At 41.5% G+C, this 16,724-nt stretch overlaps 3 protein-coding genes across 4 annotated transcripts; 1 reads left to right on the top strand and 2 right to left on the bottom strand.

Moving 5' to 3' along the window:
* Nucleotides 1-28: 28 nt before the first annotated feature.
* eif2b5 (eukaryotic translation initiation factor 2B, subunit 5 epsilon) lies at nucleotides 29-4,845 on the bottom strand. Its single transcript, XM_028428326.1, has 16 exons — nucleotides 4,635-4,845; nucleotides 4,284-4,408; nucleotides 4,011-4,196; nucleotides 3,752-3,929; nucleotides 3,590-3,670; nucleotides 3,428-3,505; nucleotides 3,028-3,340; nucleotides 2,775-2,920; nucleotides 1,800-1,941; nucleotides 1,616-1,717; nucleotides 1,405-1,506; nucleotides 1,131-1,221; nucleotides 929-1,052; nucleotides 715-840; nucleotides 488-598; nucleotides 29-259 (listed from the first exon to the last, which is right to left on the bottom strand). Exons 1-16 carry the CDS (start codon nucleotides 4,791-4,793, stop codon nucleotides 197-199), a joined length of 2,127 nt encoding a protein of 708 aa, XP_028284127.1. The 5' UTR covers nucleotides 4,794-4,845; the 3' UTR covers nucleotides 29-196.
* A 214-nt stretch (nucleotides 4,846-5,059) lies between these two features.
* On the bottom strand, nucleotides 5,060-8,410 carry LOC114449704 (crystallin J1A-like). Of its 2 annotated transcripts, none has more exons than XM_028427526.1 (11): nucleotides 8,289-8,410; nucleotides 7,936-8,092; nucleotides 7,298-7,364; nucleotides 6,965-7,141; nucleotides 6,774-6,872; nucleotides 6,605-6,697; nucleotides 6,349-6,505; nucleotides 6,055-6,170; nucleotides 5,798-5,875; nucleotides 5,569-5,708; nucleotides 5,060-5,480 (listed from the first exon to the last, which is right to left on the bottom strand). In XM_028427526.1, the coding sequence occupies exons 3-11, from the start codon at nucleotides 7,362-7,364 to the stop codon at nucleotides 5,382-5,384; spliced, it is 1,026 nt and encodes a 341-aa protein (XP_028283327.1). In that variant the 5' UTR covers nucleotides 7,936-8,092; nucleotides 8,289-8,410; the 3' UTR covers nucleotides 5,060-5,381. The 2 variants fall into 2 exon arrangements, with proteins under 2 accessions (XP_028283327.1, XP_028283326.1); XM_028427525.1 differs by having other exon boundaries at nucleotides 8,185-8,303.
* Nucleotides 8,411-9,622: 1,212 nt separating this feature from the next.
* Nucleotides 9,623-16,030, top strand: casq1a (calsequestrin 1a). Its single transcript, XM_028428306.1, has 11 exons — nucleotides 9,623-10,067; nucleotides 12,595-12,688; nucleotides 13,092-13,192; nucleotides 13,374-13,485; nucleotides 13,745-13,818; nucleotides 13,996-14,126; nucleotides 14,224-14,269; nucleotides 14,369-14,423; nucleotides 14,529-14,629; nucleotides 14,858-14,932; nucleotides 15,183-16,030. The coding sequence occupies exons 1-11, from the start codon at nucleotides 9,831-9,833 to the stop codon at nucleotides 15,681-15,683; spliced, it is 1,527 nt and encodes a 508-aa protein (XP_028284107.1). The 5' UTR covers nucleotides 9,623-9,830; the 3' UTR covers nucleotides 15,684-16,030.
* The last annotated feature ends 694 nt before the right edge of the window (nucleotides 16,031-16,724 follow it).

The raw sequence follows: 16,724 nt of genomic DNA on the forward strand, positions 1-16,724 counted from the left end.
GTTGTGGACAATAATTAAACCAGATACAGACACTTCAATCCAAGATGAGGATCTTTATTTTGGATGCTGATGTTCATAGCACACGGCCATCAGATGAAATGTGTGAGCTTCAGTTGCACAGACAAGATCCTGATGGAGAACCAAGGGTTGAACCAAACCTAAATCTGTTAGTTTACAAAGTTCTTGGTGCTCCTTGTTATTCTCCGTCTTCCTCTGAAGACTCCTCTGCCTCTTCCAACCACTGGATGAATTTCTGAAGCTGTTGGGAGATAACGACATGGTCATCAGAAAGCAATGGACAATGGTACGTGTATACAGCGGCAGTTTAGAAGACGAGGGGTCTGCGCTGCTTCCATCATACCCTTGATGAGCTTTCCAACCAATCAGCAGCATACTATCTTCCTGCAGATTCTTTTTAAACTTGACATCTAAACACTTTGTGAAGATGTTTGTGGTGTGTTGCGAGATTGTGTGACACACGACATACCCCCTGGTTCTTGCGGAGTTGTCTGCTTTTTTCACTGGTGGCTCCCTGTGAGAACCAGCGCATTATCATCTCCTCCTCCAGGATTTCCAGCTGGTACATGTTCATCAGGACCTGGGTTTTAAATAAAGCAGCATATTCACACCCAGTTAACTAAACTCCATAGATATTCCAAAACTAATCTTACACCTTATGAACTGTGTACACTTGTAGTGTTGATCAATTCTGACCTTGACCATAGCAGCCCAGTGGCTTTCCTGCTCCAGGAAGTGTTCCTCAAAAGCAGACAGGCAGTCCAAGTGGTCTTGTGCTCTCTTTACATAGTTCTTAAACACCGGTGCCCATTTCTTCAATAACTGAAAGTAGGAAAAATAAAGATGATAAAAACGAAGCGCTGTCATGTCTACGGTAACTGAAAGGATAATAAAAGTCTGTGATCTTTACCGGCAGAAGTACGGTGACGTATTGTGACATGGTGAGTTGTGGGCCTTGCTGCTGGAAAGGGTAGTCCAGCACCACTTTGGTTAAAATCTGCATCACCTCCTTCAGACTGATATTGTAAGCATACCTGGGAAAACAGAAGGTGTCAAAATGAACAATCACCACAGTGGCTACAGAAGTGTGAGAAGGTTACTCCTCTCCTTACTTCAGGGAATTGATCTCCACCACAAGGTTTTCACAGCTGATGTTTTCTTCCTGACCTCTCTGCAGAGTCCCCAGGACTTCCATCTGGAAGACTACACAGCATATTAGCTCACATAAGGTAGCAACAGATTGCATCATTGTTACTCCAGTCTCCAGAAAATGAAAGACACATTTAAACCTAGTACTAAAATAAACTTTCTTTACAGAGATAGAATTAATGACAGGTTTTGTTGTCTGTGTTTTATCTCTTTAGCCAGTAGAGGGCACACCCTCACCTTTGACATCATCCATCTCCGGGGAGGGGATCACTGGATCATCAGGATCATCAGACTCACTGTCCTCACTGTCACTCTCAGAATCTGGATTCAAGACCAAGCCTGATAAACACAAAACAAAAAAACTGAACTGCTGGATCATCAACTATACCTTACAGCAAGTTTGACGAGATTTGACAATAAACTTAGATAAGTCTGGCTGCTGTCTGACCCCAGAGAGAGTGCAACAGCTCTTCATCCTCCGTGTCATCTAGACTGCTGGCCTTCCAGATGTAGCCTTTTCCCTCTACTCCAACTTCTGCTGGATTAAAGACTGAAGGGTACATGAAAATACAGAGTTAACGTCACAACCTGCAACATATGAGAGGTTTGACAGCACATAAATGAACACTCACCTTTCTGTTTGGTTTTGTCTTCACTTTGACCAACCTCCTCATTGTCACTGAGGAATTCATCGTCATCCTCCTCCTCTTCATCTGGATGGTGCATGGACACCACGGTGCTTTCTGGTAAAGAGATGTTTGGTCCAATCACCACCTGGAAAACAGTTCACTCAAAATTAGACCCAGGGATGCAGCTTGATTTTTCCTTGTAATATCTGAGGTTGTTGATTTTTGCTACAGTAGCTAAAATCATAAGCAGTCAACAGGTTGTCTTTGCACCTCAGAGGTCATTTAAAATGCTATGTAATGACTAATCATTTATAGACCTGAGGCAAAGAGTTAATATTGTTGTGAATATAAACACCTGACACAACAAATGAACATTGCAGGATTACAGTGACTATAATATTATGTACTGCATCTTGGTCGGATACAGTGATCTGGTTGCCTGGCAACCACAGGCTGTCAGTTGTGGGATCATATTCTCAAACGAGTTTGATTGCTGCAGCTGAAGCATTGCTTTAAGTGCTGATGTGAAGAATTCCTCTGAATTGCTGGAGAATCATAGCAATTCAGAGCTTTGTATGCCTCGGTGTGTCAGCCTGTCACCATGGTAACAGCAGAGGAGACTGAGGAGCCTGACGTGCCTAGCAACGGCAATCAAACTAATGAGAAAGGTACTGATTATGTCAAATTCTTGACAAAAAAGCTTGCCTCTCCTACCCCATCATTTATCAAGCTGTATCTACTTTCATGTTTTGAAAGTTTTGAGTAACACTGTTGCTGCTCCTTTTTAAACAGAGGAATAAAGAAACATTCAAATTAATTTGCTAACAAATAGTTTTAAAAAGTCCTTAAAATCAGTCCAAGCAGCCATCTGTAAAATTGACACCTGAAACATGGAAGTTATTCTGCAACTACACAAACATAAATATCACACATTTGTTATTTAAGATCAGAGATAAAAATAAATACATGTGCACTTACATCATATGCCAGGACACACTGTTTATTTAAAACCACGCCCTCCTTGACATCAACCTTGTCGCAAACCACAGACTGACTGATAACCACATTATTGGCAACGTGAACGTTGTTCCAGATGTAGGCATGGTCCAAAACTACATTGTCACCTGTCACAGTAAATGAGAGAAATATTAACTACTGACTACAGATCTACATCTGCACACTGAAACATGCACAATCTTGCAATTTTACTTGTGGTACCTTTTCAACTTACCTATGGTGCAGTTGTTACCGATGACGCTATTTGAGATGTGACAGTTAGCACCAATGCTGGTGTCACTGCCGATGAGGACATTCTCCTCCATCTGACTGCCGTGGCCTAGACTGACTCCAGACCCTCGGTAAACATTGTGGCGCGAAAACGTGCAGCTTCGTCCTTCCTGGTCGGTGAAGTTGGCCTCTGGGGTGAAGGGGTAAACCCATCGACGCACAAGATCAGATGACACAGAGTCATACATGAGTAAGTTGGACACTCGGACGCCATAACCATCCTCGGTGACGTGCAAATGGATCTGGTTGCCGAGGATCTAAACATAAACAATGAATCAGAATAATCAATAAATAAACTTAAATACAATCAAGATTTCAATGATATAACTATGGGTGTCCAGTACCTCCTCGTTGACCAAAATCCCTCTAACAAAGTCATTCCTAGTTTGGTAGTCAAAATTGTCTGTAAAAAGCTCAGCAACCTGAAAGAAAGAAAACGAAATGTTGCTAACACTGGACTGTAGCCAGTAGTGATGAGTTTGATCTCCGTTAGGGCTGAAACTCACCTGTGGGGAGCAGATGCTGATGTGGCAGTCTAGGAGGTCGTATCTGATTTCAAACTCCTCGCTTCCAATGTGGAAAATATTCTGTAAAACACAAACGGGGCAGCTGTCTGTCAGACCCCCCCAAAAAGTCCCAAGTAAACTACCATTGAAACTCATGGTTACCATGGGAAACTGTAACTTCTTCAGGCCGTGTGTCTTCTGATAGTGTAAAATCTGCTTGGTCTTGCTGTCCACTGCTACAATGACATCATCTTCCTCACAACGAGACCTATGACCTGGGGATGACTTCTTACAGATCATGGTCATCACTGAGCTGTTTTTCTCTATCTTTCGACGATGCCTTAAATATGCACACAAAGATACGTACATGTATAAAAGGCCTTCGCACAGGTATTTATTTTCTGATGAAAAAGTCTCTTACCTGTGCTCCTGCAGAGCTTGATTGATATCAATATTGGATACCACATCTCCATAAACCAGCACAAAATCAGAGCGCACAAGTGACTTAGCATCAACATCCCTGAGCACATCCCCAAGGGAGCGGTACAGGTCTGAAGTGATGATGTGGACAGTGTTTGGAGACGTAGGTCGACACCACTTTGACTTTCTGTCAGACACAGTATAATATTCAGATATTTTACTGAGAAAAACGTTCACAGATTAAGACTAACATACAACACACAAATAATCTTACTGCAAGTGTGCCTTGATTTTACTGGCCATCCAGCAGCAAAAGACAAATGTTTCCTGCACCCCCGTGGAAGTAAGAAACTCTAAGGTGTAGTCGATCATGGCAACATTGCCCAGAGGTAGCAATGCCTGTCATCAGGGGAAATGTGACAGATAAGGTTAGCCGTTTAATAACATAACAGGCCTCAAAACATTCGCATTTTTGTCACTGTTAAACTAAACAAACACAGCCTAAAATATTATTTCTTAAAGGTGCTCAGTTTTTATCAGTTAAAGTGTAGCTCAGGCTCACTGTTGACAGCATGGACACAAGTTAGCGACTATTAGCAACCACTTAGCTTAGCTCGCTGCTTACCCGTGGCTGGTCTTTAGTCACCGGGAAAAACCTCCGGTTGAAGCTATCAGCAACTAAAATGGCCTGCAGCGGCTGCTCCTCTTCCTCCTGCTCACCTGAACATTTTCTACCTGAAAGGCCGGAGCCTAAACGGCTCTGTTTTCCTCCCTTAGCAGCCATGTTTCAAAGGTGTCCCGGAGTGTCGTCAGAAATGACTACAGTGGCCCCGGCGGGACAATCTTATTGGAGAGCGGATTTCACGTGAGGAGTTTGCTCGTTTGTAGTCGTTCCGTTCTCTATCGTCAAAAGTGATGCTTTCAACACACATTGAACAGAATTGCAGTGAAGCTTTTTATATATTTTAACATGTATGTTGTGTTATTTATATATCTTCATAAAATGTTGCAATGCATGCTAAAAAAGGCAAAAACAGCATTTACAAAATATGCAATTTTTACTTCTGTCGTTTATTTGAGATGCATTGGACACAAAATCAATCTTATCGGCCTTATTAATATTATTATGTATATTATATAGAAACTTATGACAAAGGAATAATTTTTTTGTTTGATCTTCACAATGATTGGTCTTACCATAACTGCCATAGAACATCTGAAACAACATGTTAAACCTTTACAGACACAAAAACATCTAGCCCCTGTCTTCCAAAAGTTTAGACAAGAACCTTCATCCGCTGTTCTGCCAAAGGTCAACAGTTTATCATGATGCTCTTGGCCACTTCACACCATAAACACGCATGACAGGAAACTACAGGTGGTGTTTAGTTATCTTCTTGGCGTGCTCCAACACTGAGTTGCAGCGCAGAGTTTTTGCCATCCAAGAAGGAGGGATTCCCTCAAGTCCAACCTGGGAGAATTAAAAAGGTACAATTCATAAACCATCAGACATAAAACCTTGCAATATTCCTGAATATACTGTTAATAATGAGTTAGACCTGAGCCCCCAGACATGCTCCAATGAAGGATCCTCTGCTGCAGGTGCACCCCCCACAGCACATAGTGTCCCTGATGGCCAACTCATACTGCTTAGCTGTCAGGACTCCATGCAGTGCTGCTTGGAACGCACCAGGCAAACCTGAAACAGTGTCAGAGCCGGATGTGAAGGATATGAAATTTCACTGATCACTCTATTGGAGGCTAATATTATGGGAATAGTGAAGATACCTCATGTGTTTGGAAACACAGAAGGGATTACTTCCTTCGGGATTTTGGATAAATTCTCCTTCACCTGATGAATGTGTCCTAAAATCAATCAGAAATTAACAGTGAAATAATTAATAAATAAAAAGTAAAATACAAATCCTATCCACTGTTCAGTACAGGAACCATTCACAGAATGAGGAAGGGTTAACCCTTTAATCCCATAACTCAGTCCCATGACTTTACCACAAGGTAGCAACAATGCTGCAGGCTTCACATACCAATCACTGCTTTGTCCAGATCCTGTGGCTGCTTTCTGTTTGGGTCATTGAGCTGACTGAGGACCACATCCAGGGCATTCGGATCTGGACCATTTAGAATGAAATGCTCCAGAAACCTTTAAAAATATATGTGTCAAATGTATTTAGAAGTATTTGGAAATGTACACAAGCTGAAATGTGAAGCTAAACATTTCAACTTATACTTCTTCCCCATTTCATTTACTTTTCATTCAGATGTTGACCATATTCTTGCTGTTAACACTATAAATAATATGTGGAAACAAATTAGCGTACCTTGCTGCAGCCAGAGTTTCTGCCACACATGTGTCATTGTTCTGAGTGACACGAATAGCCTGTTCGACATTTTCCAGCAGGTCAGGCTGTCCTGCATAAAAAGCCACTATGGGAGCAAGTTTGGCTATTCCGTCAATCTGACAGTCAGCCTCACAGCCTGTAGAAAATATATACTGTTAAGAACTCTTTCTTAAGATTAAGAAAACCTTTATTAGTCTTTATAATGTCAAGCTGTGAAAAGGTACAGGAGCCTTACCTGTCTCCTCCTTGCCTGCATCCACGTTCTTCAGGAAACTCTTCAAGCTTGCCTGTCTCCACGGTCCCTCAATAGGCAGCTGAGGTCTTGGCCCTATTACGTACAAGTACAACATTTATCAGCACAAGGTTGGGAAGCTGTGTCTACGTTTTTTAAATAAATCTCCCACCTCCTTTTTCTCTGTAAGGATCATTGACTGGAGTGTCGTACTCTGACCCTGGCCCAAAGAATTTCAGCGTGCGCTGCTTTAGATCATCCACATTTAGACCTGTTCAGAGAGGTCAGACAGCTTAGACACAGGCAAATATACAGACACAGACCTTATATATGTGAAACAAGAGAGGAATGGATATGGTCTACCTCCACATACAGACAGGGACTCCAGCAGGACATAGGCCTGGTCTCCGTAGCAGCTCTGCTGGCCTGTCTGCCTCCTGTAGAAAGGGTTAGCAGACTCTGAGCGGAACTCTGGGTTTGGATCTTGATCCAGAATTGCCTGCAGCTTCTGGAGGTCATACACCCAGTGAAGAGGCTGGGCTGCAAAACATGTCACACAAATAAATACTGATCATATTCAGCAGCCCTAATGATTGTCATTATTGATAAAGAACAATTTCAAGTAAACCAAGCACTCAACTTAAACTGAGAGAACTTTGAAAATACAGAATACTTTTTTTTTATTAATGATACTACCTGCTGCATCTGCAACCGCTGATCCAACAATGGCTCCTATAGCCCTGTTGGCCAGAGTTGAAGCCATCTGCAAAGTCATGTAAAATATGATTAAAACTTAGAAGAATAAATCAGTCATTTGAAGACAAGGTGTAAGATACATTGTTTTTCTACATGTCTCAGTTACTAGAACAGTTTGTGTCAGGTGGTCTAATCATAAACATCAGAAGATGACCTGGTTTCATTACAATTATGACAAGCACGATTTTATGACATTTTGACAAACAGGTGGCTGAATGTTTGTTTACCTATTTGGGACAAATGTCTAAAGAAAGCGATGCTGATGCCGTTCGATGCTGTCAGCGCTCTGCAGCTTTCCCTTCCCGTGATCATGTGACCCGCCGGGGCACAGATACAAACACTACATGCTAAATTGCTAAAATACATGCTGAGTTTTAAACATATTTCTACAGTAACTACAGACAGCAGCCTGTGTTTAAATGCACGTTGTCTGCAGGTTTTAGCTGCAACAATGACCGTATCTGTCATATCTGTCATTATGGCCGTAGTTACGAAACATTGCGAACTGACTGCTAGCTAATAAAAGCTAGCTAGCTAGCTAGCAGGCATTAATATAGGATGACATTAAAAAGTCTTACCTTTGCCACGGTTTGTCGTCGCTCAGTGGACACTTGTTTCCACCTTTAATCTCTCCTGTGACTCAACAATTTTCGTTGTACTGATCAAAACATGTTGCGTTAGCGCCTTAGCACCGCCCACACTGCCCCGCCACCTCCGGTCACACTTCTAAACGTACTTTGTGAAAATAAAATAAATCATCAAAACATTGTGCCGAACAACGGGGGCTAACTAAAATTATGTATTAGCACTATTGTATTTTTACTTACAACATACGAAATTATGAAAAAGTAATAGATAAAAACAGGTTAGTTGTCTAGAAATGTCCAGTGTCAAACTTCCATTGCCTTTTCTAAAGTTGAAATTTACTCACATACACAAAGGTGACTGTAAATCGTAGAGCGACATCTACTGGCCAGCACAGGTAACTACAGCAACAAACGTCCGATCCATGGGGACCCCAGCTTGGAACTTAAGAAGTCTAAGGAAGCCCAAGTCCATACACGATATTATGCGGATGGTCATAATGTTCAGAACATCCATTGCACAACCATTTTGAAATGTGGGGAACATGACCTGGTAAACGACAGTCTGTAGTTTGTTACGAACAAAATATACTAGTGTTATTCACCCTTTTTGAAAATAACTGTCCACATAACCCATAAAATATATGCAACTGCACAAAGCTTTGTATGTGTACCAAGTTTTGTGAATTGTATGTTTAGGCTGTTGAAAATGTACATCATTCATTTTTGAAATTCTCAGTTTGGTGTTTAATTACTCCTAATATATGAAACACTTTCTCTTATTAATTCAATAGATGACACAGTAACACAGTAAATCACAGGACAGCATGACGTAAGAGACAACACACATTCCTGCTGACTGCTACACTTCACTACACACACAGAGCCTCTTTAAATGCTTCCTTCTAAACCTCCTCCTGCGTATGTGTTTATGTGTGTGCTGAGAATGGGACAGTGTATTATGATACCATGTAGCCTGTGTTTATTTATGGCTTACCTCTTCCATTTCAATTTGTAAAGTAATATCACATGTGAGGAACCTAAGCATACATGCACGCTCTGCACAGAACACACTTGTACAGTGTGTATCAAGTTCAGACGCAAAAAGATTCAAAAAACTGCTCCACCGCCCCCCAATCCCCCCACTCCCCCCACTCCCATAACTCCATGTTTCACTTTCTTCTTGAGTCAGGACTAAGTGACATCTATATGCCTTGGGTGTTCAGCAGGTGCACCACCCTCTCCTCTGCTCTTAGACCATGTCCCTGAGTGACCTAGCTCTACATTCTGGCGCAGCGTCGATGCCAGCAGAAGCAAATTAGACACCAGCAACCCCTCCTGACATTACTTATCTGTCCTACATCCATTATTTTTAGCTGAGATCCAAGCTTCTATCTTCACTTAATATGGGAAAAGAGTGCCTCATATATGCTGTCTTCCTTACATCCATCATATCCATCTTGGCATGCACAACCTTGCTGTACGTCCTTCACGTCTGTGTCTGGACTGAGAAAGAAACACAACAGGCTCGCCCCCCAACTCTTTACTTATATACACACACATACATCTACACACAAGGCTGTCACCCCAGCAACCGCCCCAGCCCTGCTTCATCTTTCCCATGCTCAATTACACCCCACATAGATACACACTATCACCTATGTCAAACTTAGCCCAACCCCTCTCACACCCTGTGCACCACTGACAGTTGTGGGGTTTTTAATAAGGTGGATGCAGGAGTTGGTCCTGCTCTCTTCTGGGTGACGCGGATTGGAAGGGGTTCCTCATAGCTTCACCAAACTATTACTTGTTTGGTTTTTTTTATTTAAAGTCCCCTTTCTTTAATTTCTTAAACTGTAAACACATCTACAATATTTTATAGAGCAGCCATGAAGTGGACCTGGGTGTTTGTGACAGTCCTGCTGTCCTTTGGGGGTCTATCACTGGGCAAGGAAAGTTTGGACTTCCCCGAATTTGATGGCAAGGATCGCGTCCATGACCTCAACGTCAACAACTACAAGTCTGTGATGAAGAAGTACGATGTGGTGGTGGTGTACTACCATGACCATCCCGGATCCAGCCGCGTCGCCCGGAAACAGTTTGAGATTGAGGAGTTGGCCCTTGAGGTTGGTTAATATGGGAAGAACATAGTGTAACAACCGCTCTAGTCAAAAGTTGCATTTAGTTGTATAATTTATTCAGGTTAAAAATAGAGCATGCATGTTGATGCTGCAGTTTGAGGAAAAAACACAGATTCTTATTGGCAGTAAAGGCCAAACTGTGTTTCTAAATCAAGAGGCAACAGATGTGTCTACTTTTAGATATTAGATATCTACATTTAAAAGTAAATGCAGGATAAGGTGCCACAGAGAAAGAATGGCATGAGGTGGAAAATAGCTCCGCTGGTTTCAGAAATGCTGATAAGCAAAGTCTGTGCAAATGTGTCACAAGGCTGTTGTGTGTCATCGGTGTCGTCAACCTGAAGCAAAGAGCTGAGCTGTGAGGGCACAAGATATCAAAGTGTGTGTGTGTTTGTGCATGTAAAGGAGATGCTGCACGTCCATCGGTATCTCGATCCTGCCAGCCTGGGTAATCAGCAGATTATTTACATTATACATATGACATGACATCATGCTTCAACACAATCTGTAGTGTCAAATTGCAAAACCACGCAGTACACACAGCAAAGCTCAATGCCAGTTTAGCCAGGAAAACTTCTTTTGCATCAAATAGAAACTAATTACATTTATAGAGCCACAATATCCAAGGTTAAAAATAATCTGCGATGAACATCCAACAAATGATATGGGCGATGACTGATTTATGGATTATACACACCGATCATGTAGCAACAATATTTTATGACATCTGGCATGCCTTCCATACAGTAGATGGACACTGGTTGCGTTATTGGGGGCTCTTTTTTAGAACTACCATGCAAAATGTGCACCAAAAAACAAACAAAAAAACACACAAAAGCCAGATTTTAAATTAAATTCAACAAAATAAGATTTATGTAATCATATACATGAAATAAGGTGACCACAAGGTATAAAAACAGACATATCTCTTCATCTCTGTATGGACCAGACTGCAGGCCAGCGGTGGAGGTACTGGCTTCAGTACAGTGCCAGCTCAGCTCTGCGGTATGATTGACACTTGCAGTACTGTACTTGTCAGCGGATCCCGGAGCGCTGAACATCACTGCCAACTCACCAAAATAGTCCCTGGGTGGGCATGGCTTCTTGCTCTATATTTATCCATAGCTGCTTTTGTGGTGGGTCCAGCTTCTTGACTAGCGTGTGTTTCTCCTTATGAATGTATTATGATTTACATTTAATGAGGTTTTATTAATAGTTGCAGGCAACGGCAAAAGGTGCAACATTACACAGGCAAGGCACTCTGAGTGTGTGTGTGTGTGTGTGGGGGGGGGGGGGGGGGGGGGGGGCAGTGAAAGTCAATTTAATGAAGACATGATGACATCAATGATCATTCATGATGATTTGAAATTGATTGATTGGCTGATAGTATGATCACATATTGTGTTGTATAGGAAGGTAGCTAGAGGCAGGAGGTAGATTTGAGCACCTGCATTTTCCACACTCAATTATAGTGCTGGTTAACGCCGACATACATTAGTGCACATGAGGGGCACACATCTCTTTGTTTGTTACTTTGGGTGGGGATACCATTTGCAACAGTTGCTACAACAAAACCTGTTTCACTATATGCTGCCATTCTATTCTCTTCTTTGGAAAATAATTCTGAATGTAAATGTGTAGACTACACCAGAACCAAAACCGACTGGTCTTCTTATATATTACTTTATATATCAAACATTCTCACTATATATATATGATGTTATTACCAGCTTATGTTTGGTAGTTGGAAACCATACGTGCAGTTAAGAAGCCGTTAAGTCCCATTCCAGATACTGAAGCTATTACTGAGGTTTAACTTTACATGTCGTTTCAGTTACTCTGAATGACCTCACCCGCATTAGTGCGGAGACACATTCCATGCACCAAGGTCCAAAAACAACCTTGCATTTGGAATACAAGCAGATTTTCATTTACTAAATCATGAAGTATGTCTTCTAGAAATGAAAATGATGCATACTCAATTAGATAAAGGGATGTACCTGTTACCTTCCATATAAAAATAGTTCATTTTAAGGTATGAGGTATATATATTAGCATCACTTAATGCTACAAATTCGGAGGTAGTTCTCTGTGCCACACCCATCTGCAACTAAAGTTCATGAAATGCTGAGAATTGAGTGCACCACAACCTGCAGGACAGCCTGGTTAGTCCTACTATTTATGCCAATAAAAGCAGCTGGTCCAGATCTCTGACACCAGCGTGTGCATGCTACGTGTGTGTGTGTATGTGTGTGTGCTTCTTACCCTTCATTTGCACTGAGACGGCCCTCGAACCACTTCCTCAATGCAGTCAGGCTGCGAGCGTGGCATTGCCATTGGTGGAACCAACTGTCAGTCATGAGGTTCAAATTTCATACAGATTTAGAAAGTGCATAAGCAGCGATCTGAAAAGCAGGCTTTTATGGTAATGAAACTACTAAGGTGTAAATAACAGTGTGGAAAGCCTTCAAATGCATGAGAAATGAACTGATAACTGCTTTTCCTTTAACAGCTTGCTGCCCAGGTCCTGGAAGAGTTTGAAGATGAAGATATCGGAGTCGGTCTCATTGATGCGAAACTCGACAAGGTCGTTGCAAAGAAGTTAGGTAAGCATGGCTGCGGACACTTGCAGTAGTTCATTATTATTGTGTGAATGTCCAAAAAAGCATCCAAAGAACACTGTAAGGTACAAAGAAAATCTAGCACATTTATTTATATAACCCCCCTCTACTCAGTCCACCAGGCTTAGAACATATAGTGACCCTTTCTGTAAAAGTCATGATGTCATGATCATTGTTAAAATGGCAACTACTGAGCTACTTCTTCATCTTGCCTGAAGAGGTTGTAGTCTGAGGGTGCCATGGGTGGGTGCAGATCCATTTTCCTGTCCATTCCCTTAAACAGAAATGCCACAGAAGCTTTTAGCATTCACATTTTCTGGCCTCAAACTTGACAAAAATACATTTAGTGTTGAGCTCATACATTAAATCCATCTACTCTTTACCCCAGGCCTTGAGGAGTCCGACAGTATCTTCATCTTCACAGACGATGAAGTCATAGAATATGATGGCGAGCTTGCAGCAGACACTCTTGTGGAGTTCATCTATGATGTTCGTGAGGATATAATCTACCAGTTAATAGCCTGCCTTATTTTAGCAAACTCTAAATACCCATTTTCTTTTTGAATGAGTGGAGCATGGCACATGAATCACTCTGATTCTCTCTGTCATCTCTCTGTTTTTCTCTGCGTTGCCCTTTTCTCCTCCTCCACTACCATCAATTCTTCCACAGGTTCTCGAGGACCCAGTGGAAATTATTGACAACAGTAGGGAACTGAGAGGCTTTGAAAACATCGAAGAGGACATCAAATTGGTGGGCTACTTTAAGAGTCACAAGTCAGAACGTAAGAATCTGTACTGCGATGGCATGAGCCTGTTTGCATCTCTTCTTTTACAGCGCTTTTAACAATGAATGCTGAAAAATGCATATTAAGTATGCAACATCTTATTTAAACTAGGACAAGCTTCATAATGAAAATGCTTTTGTTTTTAAATAGGTTTAGATGAACCCACAAACCCACAAACTAACAGTCTACACTCGTAGATATTTCATACAGGGACCAATATACTGAAACAACTTGATGGATGCCTGTAATATTTCAGATTTTGAGGCGTTTGCTGATGCTGCTGAAGAGTTTCATCCTCACATCAAGTTCTTTGCCACCTTCAACCCCAAGGTGAGTTCTAAATGTTATTAGTATCAGTTTAGTTTAGGTGTTTGTGTGAGTAAAATATCATACTAAGTACTGAGGAGTGTTGTGTTTTTTGCCTTCACATAGCTTCAGCCCACTGACCAATGTGAACTGATCATTTAAAAGTTGTCTGTTCACTGATTGTGCTAATCACAATTACAGGTGGCCAGGGCTCTGGAGCTGAAGCTTAATGAGGTTGACTTCTATGAACCCTTTATTGATGATCCCATCGTCATCCCTGGAAAGCCTTATTCTGAGGATGAGCTGGTTAAATTCATCGAAGATAATGACAGGTAACTCTCATTGGTCCATAAAATATTAACCTTTTGCATTAATAGCAGTGGATTACATTCTAATGAATCCTCATACTTTTAATTGTGTTTATTAAAGACCAACTCTGAGGAAGCTGCAACCACACAATATGTACGAGATCTGGGTAAGAATGTTTTTTAACCTCCCAACACTACAACACAAAATAAAACACACATGTTTCTTTCTTTGGTGGGTTCAGTGTTTCTCTTTATTCTTTCCACAGGCTGATGATGTTGAGGGTGAACATATCATTGCATTCGCAGAGGAGGCTGACCCAGGTAAAAAAAACAATTAGTCTTTGAAAATTACTCCTCATCACCCCGTGAGGCAAATTAAAGCTATTTGGTTTCAGTTTGACTGTGACCTTCCTCTCAACCCCTCAGATGGTTTTGAGTTCCTGGAGATCCTGAAGGATGTTGCTGAGGATAACACAGACAACCCTAACCTGAGCATTGTCTGGATTGACCCTGATGACTTTCCTCTGGTAAGAATGTGATGCAATATGCCCCTACAAATCAAGAAAATATTAAAGCTGCAAGCAGCATTGCAGGCCCTCGCACACCTTGCTATCTGCAGGGCCATCGCTGTCTCCTAAGAATAAATAAATAATAATCCCTAGGGTTTCAATAGGGATCTCGCACGTTTCGTGCTCGGGCCCTAAAAAGCATGACCCGGAGGAGTTTCTTCACATTTCTCTGTGTCCCTTCTGCAGCTCCTGCCACACTGGGAAAAGACTTTTGGAATTGACCTGTCCCACCCACAGATTGGTGTTGTTGATGCTGATGATGTGAGTGATATTATCCTCTTCATTACAATGAAAACAGATCTTTTGTGTTGGAAGAATTCATTACAGCACTAAGTATGTATTAGTGTTATAAATATTAACAACATAACCAAATACTGGGCCACCATTGACGTGCATTGAATTTCAGTTAGAAGCTGAAATGGTAACAGTTTTGCGGTGTCTTCAGTGTACTTGTGCAAATACAAACACAATGAAGGCTGATTTAAGAAAGCACATTTGTTGTTTTGTACAGGCTGACAGTGTGTGGATGGACATGGACGATGGTGAGGACCTGCCATCTGTAGATGAGCTGGAGGACTGGATTGAGGATGCTTTGTCAGGCGAAATAGATCCAGATGACGATGACGATGACGACGACGACGACGACGATGATGATGACGATGAAGATGATGACGATGATGACGACGACGATGACGACGATGACGACGATGATGATGATGATGACGATGATGACGATGATGATGATGATGACGATGATGATGATGACGACGACGACGATGATGACGATGACGACGACGACGACGATGACGACGACGACGACGACGACGACGACGACGACGATGACGATGACGATGACGATGACGATGACGACGACGATGACGACGATGATGATGACGATGATGATGACGACGACGACGATGATGATGACGATGATGATGACGATGATGACGACGACGATGATGATGATGATGATGATGATGACGATGATGATGACGACGATGATGATTATTAAATCATTATGTCCTAATCTACTCTTTAAATCTGACCAATGCAATTTCAGGAGTTAAAATGCGTAGCTCTGTGAAATCATCTTCTTTTGTAAGTTCTTTCACTGAACTCTTCAGTCCATTTTGATATCTTCTCTTCACCATCCTCTCTGCATCACACCAGCACTATATTCCATGACCAGTTCTTCACCACTCATTCATTATCCCTCATGTAAACACTCTATAAGATGCTGCAGAAACTTTATTCCCACATGTAACACTGTCTGGTGCAATAAAAAAGAAATTCTCTCCAAACCCTGCCATCTACTGCTATTGATTTTTATGTGATTAAAGTTTTTATTTTCTTAAAATATTTGAGGGGTTGCATTATTTTATGCATTATGTTTGAGTCCATCTGTGGAGTCTGCTGTCGTTTGAATGTGTTTTATATATGTTCACTAATTTACTTGTTTTTCCCAGTACTGAAGCGACTGAGGTCAGATACAAGGGTGCTAGTAAGCTTTTCTGACACGTCTCAAGTGTCACCCACCTTCTCTGTGAAGTCAATGTAAAGCTGTACACTGAAAATGTTGTACATCATATGGATGTTTTCTACGATGAATTATAACAGCCATATTGTATTTTTGTAAGAAGATAAATTTAAATTACTGTAAAGTCTTAAATAAATGACCGCTTGGACAGAAAACCCCCTACTGTACACTTTTTAAAGACGTGTATGTGTGTGCATGCGTGAAATATAAATAATAAGCCCAGTAATCTACATAAAAAGATAGGAATGGGTCATTAAAGGTCATAGGTCGTAGATGTGGGGTGCTGAGAGAAAGTCAGATATCATACTAGACTATAAAAGGGCATTTCCTGAAGAAAATGCAAGTTTGATTGCTGCAGCTGAAGCATTGCTTTGAATGCAGATGTGAAGGATTGCTCTGAATTGCTGGAGAATCGGAGCAATTCAGAGCTTTGTATGCCTCTGTGTGTCAGCCTGTCACCATGGTAACAGCAGAGGAGACCTCAAAAACCACTCCAACTGTGAGAGCCGGCGTGTG

This window comes from Parambassis ranga, chromosome 17, assembly GCF_900634625.1.
Source record: "Parambassis ranga chromosome 17, fParRan2.1, whole genome shotgun sequence".
Classification (NCBI taxonomy): domain Eukaryota; kingdom Metazoa; phylum Chordata; class Actinopteri; family Ambassidae; genus Parambassis; species Parambassis ranga.